The sequence below is a fragment of the Melanerpes formicivorus genome, unplaced genomic scaffold (genome assembly GCF_026170545.1).
Source record: "Melanerpes formicivorus ecotype bairdi unplaced genomic scaffold, bMelFor1.0.p_v2 SCAF_82, whole genome shotgun sequence".
Classification (NCBI taxonomy): Eukaryota; Metazoa; Chordata; class Aves; order Piciformes; family Picidae; genus Melanerpes; species Melanerpes formicivorus.
This window is the reverse complement of record NW_027142434.1, coordinates 2,855,168-2,870,090: the sequence shown is the minus strand read 5'-3', so window position 1 is coordinate 2,870,090 and position 14,923 is coordinate 2,855,168. Positions and strand designations below refer to the sequence as shown.

At 69.4% G+C, this 14,923-nt stretch overlaps 2 protein-coding genes across 2 annotated transcripts; one reads left to right on the top strand and one right to left on the bottom strand.

The window, feature by feature from the left end:
* Nucleotides 1–1,164: 1,164 nt before the first annotated feature.
* AMIGO1 (adhesion molecule with Ig like domain 1) lies at nucleotides 1,165–5,153 on the bottom strand. Its single transcript, XM_068164688.1, has one exon. The coding sequence runs from the start codon at nucleotides 3,520–3,522 to the stop codon at nucleotides 2,002–2,004; it is 1,521 nt and encodes a 506-aa protein (XP_068020789.1). The 5' UTR covers nucleotides 3,523–5,153; the 3' UTR covers nucleotides 1,165–2,001.
* A 6,407-nt stretch (nucleotides 5,154–11,560) lies between these two features.
* GPR61 (G protein-coupled receptor 61) lies at nucleotides 11,561–13,965 on the top strand. The gene is made up of 2 exons (XM_068164717.1): nucleotides 11,561–11,614; nucleotides 12,358–13,965. Exon 2 carries the CDS (start codon nucleotides 12,577–12,579, stop codon nucleotides 13,963–13,965), a length of 1,389 nt encoding a protein of 462 aa, XP_068020818.1. The 5' UTR covers nucleotides 11,561–11,614; nucleotides 12,358–12,576.
* The last annotated feature ends 958 nt before the right edge of the window (nucleotides 13,966–14,923 follow it).

Genomic DNA, 14,923 nt, shown 5'->3' with positions numbered 1-14,923 from the left:
CAGCAGGGGCTGGAGGGGATAGGGCCTGGCCCGGGATGGGGTAATCCCTCCCCCCGCCCCGGGAGGACATTAGGAGCTGGGGGGGCACAGAGGTGGCCCGGGATAGGTTGTCACCCCCCAGGGATAACAGCAGGGGCTGGGGGGCACAGGGGTGGCCCGGCATGGGGTAATCCTCGCCCCCCCGGGAGGACATTAGGAGTTGGGGGGGGCACGGGGGGGGGCACAGGGGCGGCCCGGCATGTGTTGGCCCCCCAGGGTTGATAGCAAGGGCTGAGGGGGATAAGGGTGGCCCGGGATGGGTTGGCCCCCCAGGATGACAGCAGGGGCTGGGGGGGCACAGAGGCGGCCCGGGATGGGTTGCCCCCCCAGGATGTCAGGGGGGGATAGGGGGTGTCCCGGGATGGTGTAATCCCTCCCCCCCCCCATCCCCCCCGGGAGGACATTAGGAGCTGGGGGGCACAGGGGTGGCCCTGGAGGGGGTGACCCCCGCCGAGGGAGGACGTCAGGGGTGGCTCTGAACAGAGTGACCCCCCCCGCAGCGAGGGCAGCAGGGGCTGGGGGTGACCCCGTGGGAATGGGTGGGGAGCCGTAAGGGACAGTGGGGTGCTGGGGGGGGGGGGGGGTCATGGGGGTGTTTGGGACCAGAGAAAGGGGTTTGGGGTGCTGGGGGGGGGGTGTGTCAGTGAAGTACTGGGGACCAAAGTGGGGAAACAAGTCGCTGGGGGGGGGGTGGTGGTGGTGTCAGTAGAGTCACTGGGGAGATGAGGACCATAAAGGAGCAGGGGGGTGCAGGGGGGTGTGGGAGTGGATGGGGAACCATAAGGGACTGTGGGGGTGTCAATGGGGGGGGGGTGGGGGGGGCTCCCAGCACAGCCAGAGGGAGCCAGAGTCGGCTGGGAGCAGGGGGAGCAGGATGTGACCCCCTCCCCCCCCAAGCCTCTGCTCCCGCAGCCCTTCCGTGCATCCATCCCGACCCCCGATGGGGGCTGGGGGCTCAGCCTGACCCCACTGCCACCGGCCTGACCCCCACCCCAATCCACCGCGGGGGTCCTGTCCCTGTCCCTGTCCCAAACTACCCCACGCCCAACGAGGAGCCCCCCACCCCCCCCTTAAAGCCCCCCGCCCCCCCAAACCGGGCGAGGGCTGCAGAGGCACCAGGGGGAACAACTTTATTTGGGCCAAGGAATCAGCGAGCAGCTGCCAGCGCGGGGGGGGGGGCTGGGAGGGGGGGACACGACTTGAGGGGGGGAGTGACACAGGCTGGGCCTCAAGGGCACAAGGCCAGGGGGGTGCTGGACTCCCCCAGGGTCTCACTCCCTGCCGGGGGGGGGGGGGGGGGGAGCCTCTGCTCGTGGCTGTGAGTTGCGCGGTGGGAGGGGGGCAAGAGGGCGCTGAGGTGGATGGGAGGAGGGTCGGGGGGGGGGGGGGAGGAGGGCTGCACCCCTGTGGGTCCCCAGGGGGTGACCTGCCCCTCGTGTCCCCCCACCCCGTGCCGGGGGTGGCACATGCTCCTCGGTGGGCTCATGCTTGGCGATACACATGCACGGCGTGGGGGGGGCTGGCAGGGAGGGGGCAGCGCCCTGCCAGTGTGGGACAAGCCCCTCCCCGCCCCCCCCCCCCCCCAGTGTCACAGCCCGGGGGGGCGCGCCCAGTGCTGCCATCCTTGGGGGGCACTCAGCCTGGGCACTGGCACCTGCCGTCCGGCCACGTCTGGTGGGCAGTGGGGCTGGGGGGCCCCTCCAGCAGTGCTGCCCCCCCCGGCAGCTCCTCCTTGCCCCTCAGGGTCCCGCGGTGGAGGTGACCTTGGTGTGGGCGCACAGCAGCGACGCTCAGTCCGGGGGAGGGGAGCGGGGGGCGATGCCATTCGTGTCTGTGCGACCCCAAAGCTGGGGACAGTGTTCCGGGGTCCAGGCTGCCCCCTCCCCGCCCCCCGCCCTGCAGCACAGCCCTCGGGGACAGGGCACGGCCCTGGGCACTGTCCCCACGGCGTGTCCCCCACCTCTACACCACGATGGGGGTGTCGGAGAAGACGGAGCTGACCGAGTCCGGGTCCGACACCTTCCTCTGCGCCTTGGGGCCGTGCCTGAGGGGTGGCTGCGGGGTGCCCCCCGCCTTGAACCTCCCGTTCTGCCCCGGGCCGGCGGCGGAAGCCGAGTGAGACCGACACGGCTCCCCGGGGACCCCGGCGGCGTGGTTCGGAGTGGTGCTGAGCACCGAGGAGTTGATGCTGTCGTCCCGGGGGGCCGGGGGCTTCTCGGCGCCGCGGCAGCAGCAGCAGCGGCAGGGGGTGAGGTACAGGTAGATGAGCACCAGCACCACGCTCAGGATGCAGCCCACCAGCGTGGTGTAGGCCGTGTTGAGGGTGTCGTGGGGGCCGTGGAGGGTGAAGTTGTGCACCAGCAGCTCCACGTAGAGGGTCTCGTTGAGGAGGGGCCCTGCCACCCAGCAGGCGTAGGTGCCCGCGTCCTCGGGGCGCAGTGCCCGCAGCTGCAGGCTGCCGTTGGCCAGCAGCGCGGCGCTGCCGTTGCCGCCTTCCTCCAGCACCCTCTCGCCGCCGGGGGTCAGCCAGTGCCGCTGCCGCACCCCCCGCAAGCGAGTGTCGCAGCCCAGGGTCACCGTGTCCCCCAGGTGGGCTTCCAGCACCGCCTCCCTCGCCTCGCTGCAGTTGAGGGGCTGCTGGCCGGCCAGGCTGAGGATGCCGACGGGCACCGTGGCGGCGGGGGGCAAGCAGCGCAGCTCCTCCTGGAAGTCCACCACGGCGCTCAGCCGGCGGCGGTGCCCGCGGTCCACCAGCTGGAAGAGAGGGCAGGAGCAGGCCAGGGGGTTGGCGTGCAGGTAGAGGCGGTCCCGGAGCCAGGCGGGCAGCGCCTGCAGCTCGCCCACGGGCACGGAGTGCAGGCGGTTGGCGGAGAGGTCGAGGAGGGCGAGCTGGGGCAGGCGGCTGCCGTCGCGCAGCAGCTCCAGCGGGAAGCGGGCGATGCGGTTCTGCCCCAGGTAGAGCTTGCGGAGCCGGCCCAGGTTCTCGAACGCCGTGCGGTCCACCGAGGCGATCTCGTTGTTGTAGAGCAGCAGCACCTCCAGCTCCGCCAGGTCGCTGAAGAGGTTCTCCTCCAGCGCCCGCAGGCGGTTGGAGGAGAGGTCGAGGTGGCGGAGGTGAGGGACGTGGGTGAAAGCCTCGGTGGAGACGAAGGAGAGGCCGTTGTGGCTGAGCAGCAGGGCGTGCAGGTGTGCCAGCCGCCCCGGTGCCCAGTCCGCCCGCAGCCGGCTGACGTTGTTGTGGCTGAGGTCGAGGACGGCGGCGAAGCGCGGCAGGGGGGTGGGCACCGCGCTCAGCGCCGCCTGCGAGCAGCTCAGGATGTTGGAGGCGCAGACGCAGCGCGGAGGGCAGCTGCCACCCGCTGACCCCCCTGGGGGCAGCAGCAGCAGCAGCAGCAGGGGCGGCAGCAGCGGCACCCTCCTGCCCCCCATGGCCCTGCCCGGCCCCACGGCCTCACCAGGGTGTTGGGCACCGGGCAGCGGCATGGCTGTGACCCTCCGGTGGGGGGTGGGGGGGCACAGGGTGGCTCGGGTCACAGCATGCACCAGGCTGGCTGTGCCCCCCCCGTGTCACCAGACAGGGTGGCTTTGGTCTCCCGGTGGGGGGGGAGAGTGAAGTGGCTTTGTCACTTAAGGGTCACAGCACGGGCTACGGGGTGACTTTGGTCACTCAGTGGGGCAGAGGGGGCTGGCTTTGTCACCCAGCGTCACAGCATGGGCTAGAGGGTGACTTTGGTCACTCAGTGGGGCAGAGGGGGGTGGCTTTGTCACCCGGCAGGCCCGTGGGGGTGGCTTTGTCACCCACTCACAGCATGTCCTACGGGGTGGCTCTGGGCCACCCGATGTCACAGCACGCCCCCAGCTAGCTGCTCCCCCGGTATCACCGTGCAGGGTGACTTGGTCACCTGGTGGGGCAGAGGGGGGGGTGGGGGTGGCTTTGTCACCCAGTGTCACAGCACGGGCCGTAGGGTGGCTTTGGTCACCCAGTGTGCCAGGCTGGCTGCTTGCCTAGTGCCATGGCACAGAGCAGCTTCGGCCAGGCAGAGTCACGGCGCAAGGCGGCTGCTGTCCCCTGGTGTCACGGCATGCCCCGGTGTCACGACGCAGGGTGGCTTTGTCACCCGCTGCCACCGCGTGGGGTGGCTTTGTCACCCAATCTCGCAGCGCTAACGGCGGGCTGGCTTCGGCCCCCGGCTGGCGCGGCGCGCACCGGGCTCGCCGCTCGCCTCGGGTGCGGCGGCAAGCGGCGGCTTTGGCCACCCAGCGGGGTGGCTTTTGTCACCTGCTGTCACGGGGTGGGGGCTCCGTGACACGCAGCAGGCTCCCCCCTCACCCAGAGTCCCGGCATGGGGTGGCTTTGTCACCCGCTGGCACAGGTCCCGCCGCGGCCCCGTTCCTCCTGCGCTGCGGAGGTGGTCCCGGTCCCTCCCGGTCCCTCCCGGTCCCCCCCGGTGCTCTTGGTCCTCGCGGTCCCCACCGGCCCCTCGCGACCTCCCCCGGTCCCAGCGCCGCTGCGTACGGAGCCCGCCGGAGGATGCTCAACTCTCCCCCACCCCCGCCCGGGGCGTTACCGGGGCCTGGTACCGGGGCCGGTGCGGAGCAAGGCGGCCAGGGGAGGCCGAGTCGGACCGAAACGAGCCGAACCGAACCGAACGAGGCCGAACCGGACTGAAATGAGCCGAACGAGGCCGAACCGAGGCGGGCAGAGCCGAATCGAACCGAGGGGAGCCGAACAGAGGCTGGCGGAGACGAGTGGGGCCGAGCGGATCCGAGCGGTGCCGAGCAGAACCGAGCGGGCCGGGCCGAACCCAGCCGAGCCGAGCGGGCCGAACCAGGCCGACCCGAGCCGAGAGGGGCCGAGCCGGGCCGACCCTGAGCCGATCAGAGCCGAGGGGGACGGAGCGGAGCCGAGCGGGCCGGACCGAGCCCCCGCCGGCTGCAGAGCGGCCCCGGGACAGGGTCTGGGGGCGGCCCCGGCGCGGCGCACCCCGCGCACGGCCCTTCCCCATTGGCTGTCGCTGCATCGCCCTCGACCAATGGCGGCAGCGCCTCGTTAACCCCTCGCGAGCCGCGCGTCGCCCCCCCGGCTGAGACCCCCCCCGGGGGAGCCGGACCCGGACCGGGACCCCCCGGCCGGGATCACCCCCGGCCCGGCATCACCCCGCAGACCGGCAACGCGCCTGTCCCCGTCCCATGCTTCTCTCCATCCCCATCCCACCCATCTCGTCCTCAGCTCTGTCCCCCGGACCTATGCCTCAGCCTCATCCCTGTCCCCATCCTCAGCTTTATCTTCATCCCCCTCCCCATCCCATCCTCATCCTCATCTCTACCCCAAATCCCCTCTCTTCCCCACGCCCCTCTCTATCCTATCCCATCTCAACCTTATCCCCAGCCTCATCCCCATCACCCCCAACCCCATCTACATCTCCATCCTCATCCCGATCCCACTCTCCATCCCATTCCATCTTATCCCCATCCTGATCCTTGTGCCCATCCCTGTTATCCCCATTCTCATCCTCACCCCATCTGTTCTGTTCTATCCTACCCTACCCTACCCTCCTATCGTATCGTATCGTATCGTATCGTATCGTATCGTATCCTATCCTATCCTATCCTATCCTATCCTATCCTATTCCATCTCACCCTCATCTTCTTCCTAATCTCCTATCCCCATCCTCATTCCTGTCCTCACCAGCCCCATCCCTGCCTCCAGCCCCATCCTCATCCTCATCCCCATCCCACCCTCCTCTCCATGCCCATGCCCCTCTCTGTCCTATCCCATTTCATCCTTATCCCCATCCTCATCCTCATTTCCATCCTCATCCATGTCCCTGTCCCTACTATCCCCATCCCTGTACCCATTTCCACCCTCATCCCCATATCCCTCCCCATCCCATCCCCATCTCCATCCCCATTCCCAATCCCTATCCCTATCCCTGACCCCATCCCATCCTCATTCCCATCCCATCCTCATCCCCATCCCCATCCCATCCCCATCCCCATTCCCTATCCCTATCCCTATCCCTATCCCTATCCCTATCCCTATCCCTATCCCTATCCCTGACCACATCCCATCCTCATCCCTAATCCTATTCCCAATCCTTACCCCTATCCCCATTCCCATTCCCATCCCCATCCCCATTCCCTATCCCTATCCCTATCCCTATCCCTATCCCTGACCCCATCCCCATCCTCATCCTCATCCCACCCCACCCACACCCCCATCCCACCTTTATCCCATCCCACATCCCAAATCCCTCTGTGCTGCCCCAGCTCTGCCCCGTCCTGCTGGGCCGGGACCCACTGCTTGTATTGTCCCATGGGCCACGGTGCCAGCCCAGCCTCCCCTGGCACTGACCCGCCCCCCCCTGGGCACTGGCCCAGCCCTCCCCTTCCAGCCCAAGCTCCCGGGGACCGACCCCAGCCCAGCGCCGCTCAGCCCCGCTGGGATGGAGAGGTCACATCCTGCCCTGATCTCCCTCTCCAGGGGGGGCACCCTTGGGTGCTTTCACCCCCAGCCAGCCATGGGGCACCCCCATGCCCTCCCGCCCCGGTGCCCTCCCCCCCTTCTCCTGGGGATATTTTTAGCCCTGAAAGGTTTCTGCTGCTTTTTTGGGTCCAGAAGGAGAGGGAAAGGAGCCGGAAGGATCCCTGCCAGATGATGCAGCTCTTAGCGGAGGGGGGGCAGGAATTAAAGGGGGACACCACCACCCCCCCCGGGGACTGGGTGACCTCGGAGTGCCCTCACCCTGTCCTGTGGTGGCTGCGTGTGCCCCCTCCCACCTCCCCGCCCCACCCCCACCCCCCCCCCCCCGATAAAATTTTGTCCTTTGCTCACCCTCGATGCCAGCTCTAATCCTGCTGCTAATCTCTGCCCAGCATCCACTGCCCGGCCTGGCACCCACCCAGCCCTCCAGACCCCCCCTTTCAACCCCCCCCCGACCAGGGGTGCTCTGCCCAGCATCCACTGCCCAGCCTGGCACCCACCCAGCCCCCCAGCCCCCCCCTTTCAAGTCCCCCCCGACCAGGGATGCTCTGCCCAGCCTGGCACCCACCCAGACCCCCAGACCCCCCTTGACCAGGGGTGCTCTGCCCAGCATCCACTGCCCAGCCTGGCACCCACCCAGCCCCCCAGATCCTCCCCTTCCACCCCCTCCCCCCGACCAGGGGTGCTCTGCCCAGCATCCACTGCCCAGCCTGGCACCCACCCAGCCCCCAGCCCCCCTGACCAGGGGTGCTCTGCCCAGCCTGGCACCCACCCAGCCCCCCAGCCCCCCCCTTTCAAGTCCCCCCCGACCAGGGGTGCTCTGCCCAGCCTGGCACCTACCCAGCCCCCAGATCCCCCCTTTCCACCCCCCCCCGACCAGGGGTGCCCAACCTGCCCAGCCCACCGGTGGGGTTTGGGTGGCCCTGACCTTGTGCCAACGCAGTAAGGACATTGGCGGGGGGGAGGGGGGGAGGGAGAGGCACAGCACAGGCACGGCGTGCCAGGCAGGATTGGTGCCAGCTGCGTGTGTGTGGTGGCACTGGATGAGCTGATCCCACCCCGCCCTGGGGAGGACAGCAGGGACTGGAGGGCATAGGGGTGGCACCAAGGTGGGCATTAGAGGTTGGGGAGAGAGAGTGAGCACCCCCCAGGGAGGACAGGAGGGACTGGAGGGGATGGGGGTGGCACCAAGGTGGGCATCAGAGGTTGGGGAGACAAAGTGAGCGCCCCCAGGGAGGACAGGAGGGACTGGAGGGCATAGGGGTGGCACCAGGGTGGGCATCAGAGGCTGGGGAGACAGAGTGGGCACCCCCCAGGGAGGACAGCAGGGACTGGAGGGGATGGGGGTGGCACCAAGGTGGGCATCAGAGGTTGGGGAGACAAAGTGAGCGCCCCCAGGGAGGACAGCAGGGACTGGAGGGGATGGGGGTGGCACCAAAGTGGGCATCAGAGGTTGGGGAGACAGAGTGAGCACTCCCCAGGGAGGACAGCAGGGACTGGAGGGCATAGGGGTGGCACCAAGGTGGGCATCAGAGGCTGGGGAGACAGAGTGGGCACCCCCCAGGGAGGACAGCAGGGACTGGAGGGCATAGGGGTGGCACCAAAGTGGGCATCAGAGGCTGGGGAGACAGAGTGGGCACCCCCCAGGGAGGACAGCAGGGACTGAGTCCCCCTCATGTCCCCACCCTGCTGGCACAGGGTCAGGGACCCCCAGAGCCCACCGGTGGGTCAGGGAGGTTGGGGGGTGGGTACTGCCAGGCAGGGCACCCCAGCTGCGGGGGGTGTCTGGGTGCTGGGTGGGTGCCAGGCTGGGCAGTGGGTGCTGGGCAGGGATTAGCACCAGGATTAAACCAGGACAACGTTTGTGCTGGCACAGCTGCAGGAGCCATGCCAGGGTGCCAGGGTGCCAGGGTGCTGGGCATGGGCGTGCCAGGGTGCTGCGGTGCTAGGGTGCTGGGTATGTCAGGGTATTGCGGTGCCAGGGCATCAGGATGCCAGGGTATGGGCATGACAGGATGCCAGGGTGCTGGAGTGCAGGGGCTCAGACATGCCAGGGTGCCAGGCATGGGGATGCCAGGGTGCTGGGGTGCCAGGATACTGGGGTGCAGCAGTCCAGATATGGCAGGGTGCCAGGGTTTTGGGGTGCCAGGGGACTGGGGTGCCAGTGTGCCTGTGTAGTGGGGTGCTCAGTACCAAGGTGCCAGCATGGCAGGATGCCACCCTGGCGCTGAGCTGCCAGTGTCATAGGGTGCTGGGATGGCAAGGTGCCAGGATACCGAGGTACTGCTAGGACAGTGGGGTGCTTGGGAACCGGGGTGCCAGGGTGCCAGCAGTGCCAGGGTGCTGGAGTACCAGGGCAGCAGGGTGCCAGCAATCAGGTGCCAAGCCTTGGGGTGCTGAAGTACTGCAGTGCCAAGGTGCTGGGGCAGCAGGGTGCTCGAATGCTGGGATGCCAGGATGCCAGGGCACCCCCCTCTCAGCACACACCATGCCAGCTCCCTGGGGATCTGTCTGGGCTGGAAGGTGGGCACCCAGGTAGAGTGGGCACCCAGGCTGGAGTGGGCACCTGTGTTGGTGTAGGGGCACCAGGGCTGGACTGGGCACCGGGGTTTGGCTGGGGGTATCGAGGGAGAAGTGAGTAGACTGGGCACCCAGGTTGGGGTGGGCACCCAGGGAAGGGTGGCACCCAGGTTGGAGTGGGCACCCAGGTTGGAGTGGGCACCCAGGTTGGGGTGGGCACCCAGGTTGGGGTGGGCACCCAGGGAAGGGTGGGCACCCAGGTTGGAGTGGGCACCCAGGGAAGGGTGGCACTCAGGTTGGAGTGGGCACCCAGGTTGGTGTGGGCACCCAGGGAAGGGTGGGCACCCAGGTTGGGGTGGGCACCCAGGTTGGGGTGGGCACTCAGGGAAGGGTGGGCACCCAGGGAAGGGTGGGCACCCAGGTTGGGGTGGGCACCCAGGTTGGAGTGGGCACTCAGGGAAGGGTGGGCACCCAGGGAAGGGTGGCACCCAGGTTGGAGTGGGCATCCAGGTTGGGGTGGGCATCCAGGGTAGGGTGGCACCCAGGGAAGGGTGGCACCCAGGGAAGGGTGGGCACCCAGGTTGGTGTGGGGGCACCCAGGTTGAGGTGGGTAGCTAGGGAATGATGGTCACCTAGGGTGAGTGGGCACCCAGGGCAGCATGGGCAGCCAGGCAGAGGTGGGCATCCAGGGTCGGGTGGGCAGAGAGGTTGGAGTGGGCACCCAGGTTGGAGTGAGGGCACCCAGGTTGATGTGGGTACCTGGGGAAGGAGGAGCAGCTAGGTTGGGATGGACAACCAGTGGGCATCCAAGGAAGGGTGGGCACCCAGCTTGAGGTGCAGGCACCCAGGTTAGGGTGGGCACCCAGGTCAGGGTGGGCACCCAGCTTGAGGGGCAGGCACCCAGGTTAGGGTGGGCACCCAGGTCAGGGTGGGCACCCAGCTTGAGGGGCAGGCACCCAGGTTAGGGTGGGCACCCAGGTTAGGGTGGGCACCCAGCTTGAGGTGCAGGCACCCAGGTTAGGGTGGGCACCCAGGTTAGGGTGGGCACCCAGCTTGAGGGGCAGGCACCCAGCTTGAGGTGTGGGCACCCAGGTTAGGGTGGGCACCCAGGTTAGGGTGGGCACCCAGCTTGAGGGCAGGCACCCAGGTTAGGGTGGGCACCCAGGTTAGGGTGGGCACCCAGCCTGAGAGCAGGCACCCAGGTCAGGGTGGGCACTCATGCTCAAGGACAGAGGGGGTGCCCAGGGCTTCCTCCACTCTGAGGTCAGGGCAGGTGCCCCAGAGGGGCGATGTGGGGCAGCCCTGGTGCCCTTCAGCCCGTGGCGCTGCCGCTCGCCGTGCTGCCCGCCGGAGCGGTGCCCGCCGTGCCCGGGCAGCCCCTGCCAGCCGCCGGGGCTGGTTCATGCCAGGTCCCACGTTTCTAATCTGGGCTGGTTTGGGCTATTTTTGGGTTTTTGTTACCTAGCAATGGGCACGTGACACACAGGGCCTGTGCCAGGGCCTGTGCCAGGGCCGCGCATCGCCCGCCTGGCCCTGCCCGCTGTGCCCTCACCACCCTCTGCCACCCGCCCTGGGCTTGTGGCCTGCACACCCCCCCCCCCCCCCCCCACCTTGGGCACCCAGGGACTGGGCTCAGGGCACTGCCAGGAGGATGCTCAAGGCCTGGGGGGGGTCCCGAGGGGATGCCAGGCTCTGGCTGGTGTTGGGGATCCCCCCCCCGGAGCTGTGCCAGGGGAAACCGAGGCACGGAGCCTGGCACCGCCCTGCTCCCAGCTGGCTCCGTTGCTGAACCGAGAGGAAGGGAAGGGCACAACGGGCTGGGGGTGGACAGAGCCGGGGGGGGGGGGCGGGGGGCTCCTTGGCATCTCTGAGCGGCCCCCCCCCGGCCCTGTGCCCACCCCCCGCAGCTGTCCCCATCCCCACCCTGTGCCCACCCCCCGCAGCTGTCCCCATCCTCACCCTGTGCCCACCCCCCGCAGCTGTCCCCATCCCCACCCTGTGCCCCAGCGCTGCGGAGCTGTCCCCTTGTCCCCTCCATCTCTCTGCCCCCTCCCCAGGCTGCCTCCTGCGCCGCCCCCCCTCCCCCACCCCTGCCCCCCCTCTTTGCCCTCCCCATGGCCCCCAAGAGACTGCTCCCCCCCAACCCCCCCTCCAGCGGCCCCGTCGCCCCCACCCCCTCCCCATCCTCTTTTAGGGGGCAGCTGGGGCCAGAATCCAAAGTGATGCCCAGGGCAGGACCTGGGGTGGGTGGGGAAGGACACCCCCAATCTCCGGGGGGTGAAGCTGGGGTCCACACGGCCGAGACAGCCCCCGCGGGATCCCTCCGCTGCAGCGGGGCCGGGGGCGGGGGGGGGGGGCCATGCCGGGGTACCGGCGGCTGGCGGCAGGCGCTAGGACCCAGCAGCAGGCGGTGCGGAGCATCCCTCGCCGCAGCGGCTCCGGCCCCGGCCCGGCCCCGAGCATCCCCCACACGCCCCCCCGGCACCGGGGACCCCCGCCCACCCCGGAACCCCCCCTGCGGCCTGCCCGGGGACCCTCGGGCCAGGCCCCGGCCCCATGCAGCCCCCCAGGGTAGGTACCGCGGTCGAGCTGCCCCACCGGGGCGATGCCCGGGGGTGGGGTGGGGGCGATACGGTGTTGGGAGTGGGGACCCCGGGAGGTCGGAGGGGGGGTGCCCAGCCGGTGACATCGCCCCTGCACCCCCCGGGACTCATTGCCTTCATCCCCCCCCTTCCATCCATACCTCCCTTCCATCAGCATCCTCCCTTCCCCCTGAGCTCCCTGTGGTGCAGAGGATGGGTGTCCCCCCCCGGGAAAGCAGCCATGGGTGAGGGTCTCTTGGGTAACCCCCAGACCCCTCCCCAGATCCCGGGCTCTGCTTTGCAGCTGGTGGTCCCCATCGGGGTGGGTGGGGGGCGCAGAGCCCATGCCAGGGTTGGGCCTGGGTGGGGGTGTCCCTGTGGGCCCTCAGAGCACCAGGAGTGAAGCCAGGCGTTGGTGACCCCCCCCAGCCATCCCTGAGGCCCCTCGGGGTCCCCAGGTTCTGGGTGAAGGGTCCCACCGGGGTGGTTTGGGTGGAAACCTTGGGGTTTGGGGGTTTCAGCCCCAGAATTGCTCCTTTGCAGAGGCTTTTGCTTGGGAAAAGGGCTTGGGGGTGGGGAGGGGCACCCGGGGGCAATGGGGGGCTGCGATTTGGGGTCACGCTGAGTGAAGACCCCCCTCCCCGGCCCCCCAAACCTAGGCCATCAGGAGTCGTGTCCGTCCCCCCCAGGGTCGTGTCCCTTACCCTGCTGCCACCTCAACCCTCCCTGCAGGAGCCCGGAGCTGCCCAGCAGCGAGGAGCAGGGAGATGAGCAAGGCTGGGGGGCACCTTTGGGTGCTCTGAGCGGCACCCCCCAACCCCCCCGTCCCCTCCCCCAACCCTCCCGGGGCAGCACCCACCCGGAGCGGGCAGAAGGTAGGCAACGATGTGAGCCCCCCCTGGGCAATGCCCGGTCCCCCGAGGATGGGCGATGGGCCGGTGAAGGCCCAGGATGGAGCCCTCCCTGCCCTCGCCCTGGGGCTGGAACGGCTCTAGGGGGGCTCGGGGGCTCCAGCCCAGCCCCAGCCCCATGCCCCCCAACGGCACGGCCGACGCCAAGCCGAAAGACGTGGCCTCCAAATCGGTTGGGCTCTTCTTCATGCTGCTGCTGGACCTGGTGGCCATCGTGGGCAACGCGGCCGTCATGACGGTGATCGTCAAGACCCCGGCGCTGCGCAAGTTCGTCTTCGTCTTCCACCTCTGCCTGGTGGACTTCCTGGCCGCCCTCACCCTGATGCCGCTGGAGATGCTCTCGGGCTCGGCCGTCTTCGAGAGCCCGGTGCTGGGCGAGGCGCTGTGCCGAGTCTACCTGTTCCTCAGCGTCTGCTTCATCAGCATGTGCATCCTCTCCATCTCCACCATCAACGTGGAGCGCTACTACTACGTGGTGCACCCCATGCGCTACGAGGTGAGGATGACCGTGGGGCTGGTGGCCTGCGTCCTGGTGGGCGTCTGGCTCAAAGCCGTGGCCACCTCCCTCGTCCCCGTCCTGGGTTGGTTGGCCCCCGACCACCGCCCCCCGCCGCCGCCTTCCTCCTCCTCGCCGCCGTCGCCGTCGTCGTCGCCGCCGCCGCCTCCCGCCGGCCGCGGCTGTTCGTTGCAATGGAGCCGCGGGCCCTACTGCAAGTTCTTCGTGGTCTTCTTCGCCGCCTTTTACTTCCTCCTGCCCCTCCTCATCATCGTGGTGGTCTACTGCAGCATGTTCAAGGTGGCGCGGGTGGCCGCCATGCACCACGGGCCGCTGCCCACCTGGATGGAGACCCCGCGGCGGCGCCGCTCCGAGTCGCTCAGCAGCCGCTCCACCATGGTGACCACCTCGGGAGCCCCCCGGACCACCCCGCAGAGGACGTTCGGAGGGGGCAAAGCCGCCGCCATCCTCTTAGCCGTGGGGGGCCAATTCCTCTTCTGCTGGCTGCCCTACTTCTCCTTCCACCTCTACACGGCGCTCAGCTCCCAGCCCTTGGTGGGGCCGGCGGCGGAGACCGTGGTCACTTGGCTCGGGTACTTCTGCTTTACCTCCAACCCTTTCTTCTACGGGTGCCTCAACCGGCAGATCCGGGCCGAGCTGGGCCGGCTCCTGACCTGTTTCTTCAAGCAGCCCCCCGAGGAGGACCTGCGGCTGCCCAGCCGGGAGGGCTCCATCGAGGAGAACTTCCTGCAGTTCCTGCAGGGCACCGGCTGCCCGGCCGAGCCCCGGCCCCGCACCCCCAGCCCCAAGCGGGACCAGCCCCCCGTCGATTTTCGCATCCCGGGGCAGATCGACGAGGAGGCGGTGGAGGGCTCGGAGCGACGCGGGGGGGATGGGCTCTGTGCGCCCCCGGGGGGCCTCTCCCAAACCTGAGCTGTAGCCTTGGGGCAGGGGGGGCTTGGGGACAAACACGGCTGCAAGGGCAGAGCTGGTCTGAGTCGCCTGGCTGGGGTGGGCGGGGGGGGGGTCTGCGACGTTGCCGTGGGGGTCGGGGATCCCGGGGGAAGGGTTGGGGGGTTCGGTGGGCACGAGCCCAGGGAAGCTGTGGGGCCAAGGGGCTTGGGGTCATCCCCACCCTGGCATGAAGGGTCTCCTCAGGAGGGCTGTCCCCCCCAGGTGCCCAGCACCCCCCCCCAGCCAGCCGGCAGATGGGGATGGGAGCAGGGTGGCCCCAGAGGGGCGTCCGGGCCCCCTCCCTGACCCCTGCCCCTCCCAGGCCGCTCCTTGCTTCCCCACCAGCACTCTGTGTCTGCCCCACGGCCGGGGGACCGAGGCCTGGCCCTTGGGGGGGCACAGAGCTGGAGCTCCTCACGGCAGGGGGAGCTGGGAACGGACCCACGGCAGGCTGGGGCTGGGGTCGGTATGGGCTCGGGGGGTGCTCGGTGTATGGCTGGGGCCAATGTGGGGCTGGGGTCAGTGTGGGCTCGGGGGGTGCTCAGTGTGGGGCTGGGGTCGGTGTGGGCTCAGGGGGTGCTCATTGTGGGGCTGGGGTCAGTGTGGGGCTGAGGTCGGTGTGGGGTCGGGGGGTGCTCATTGTGGGGCTGGGGTCAATGTGGGGCTGGGGTCGGTGTGGGGTCGGTGGTGCTCATTGTGGGGCTGGGGTCGGTGTGGGCTCAGGGGGTGCTCGGTCTGGGGCTGGGGTCGGTGTGGGGCTGGGGTCGGTGTGGGCTCGGGGGGTGCTCAGTGTGGGGCTGGGGTCGGTGTGGGCTCGGGGGTGGCTGCGGCTGGTGTGAGGCTGGGCGGGGCCGGGCCGGGCTCGGGGGCTTCTGGAGCCTCTGTACGGCCAGGCCCGGCCGAGCCTCCGTGTGGGGCTGGGGTCGGTGTGGGGCTG

Bases quoted from the DNA above. Each gene is read 5' to 3' on its own strand.
- AMIGO1 (XM_068164688.1), bottom strand. From the start codon at position 3,522: ATGCCGCTGCCCGGTGCCCAACACCCTGGTGAGGCCGTGGGGCCGGGC.
- GPR61 (XM_068164717.1), top strand. From the start codon at position 12,577: ATGGAGCCCTCCCTGCCCTCGCCCTGGGGCTGGAACGGCTCTAGGGGG.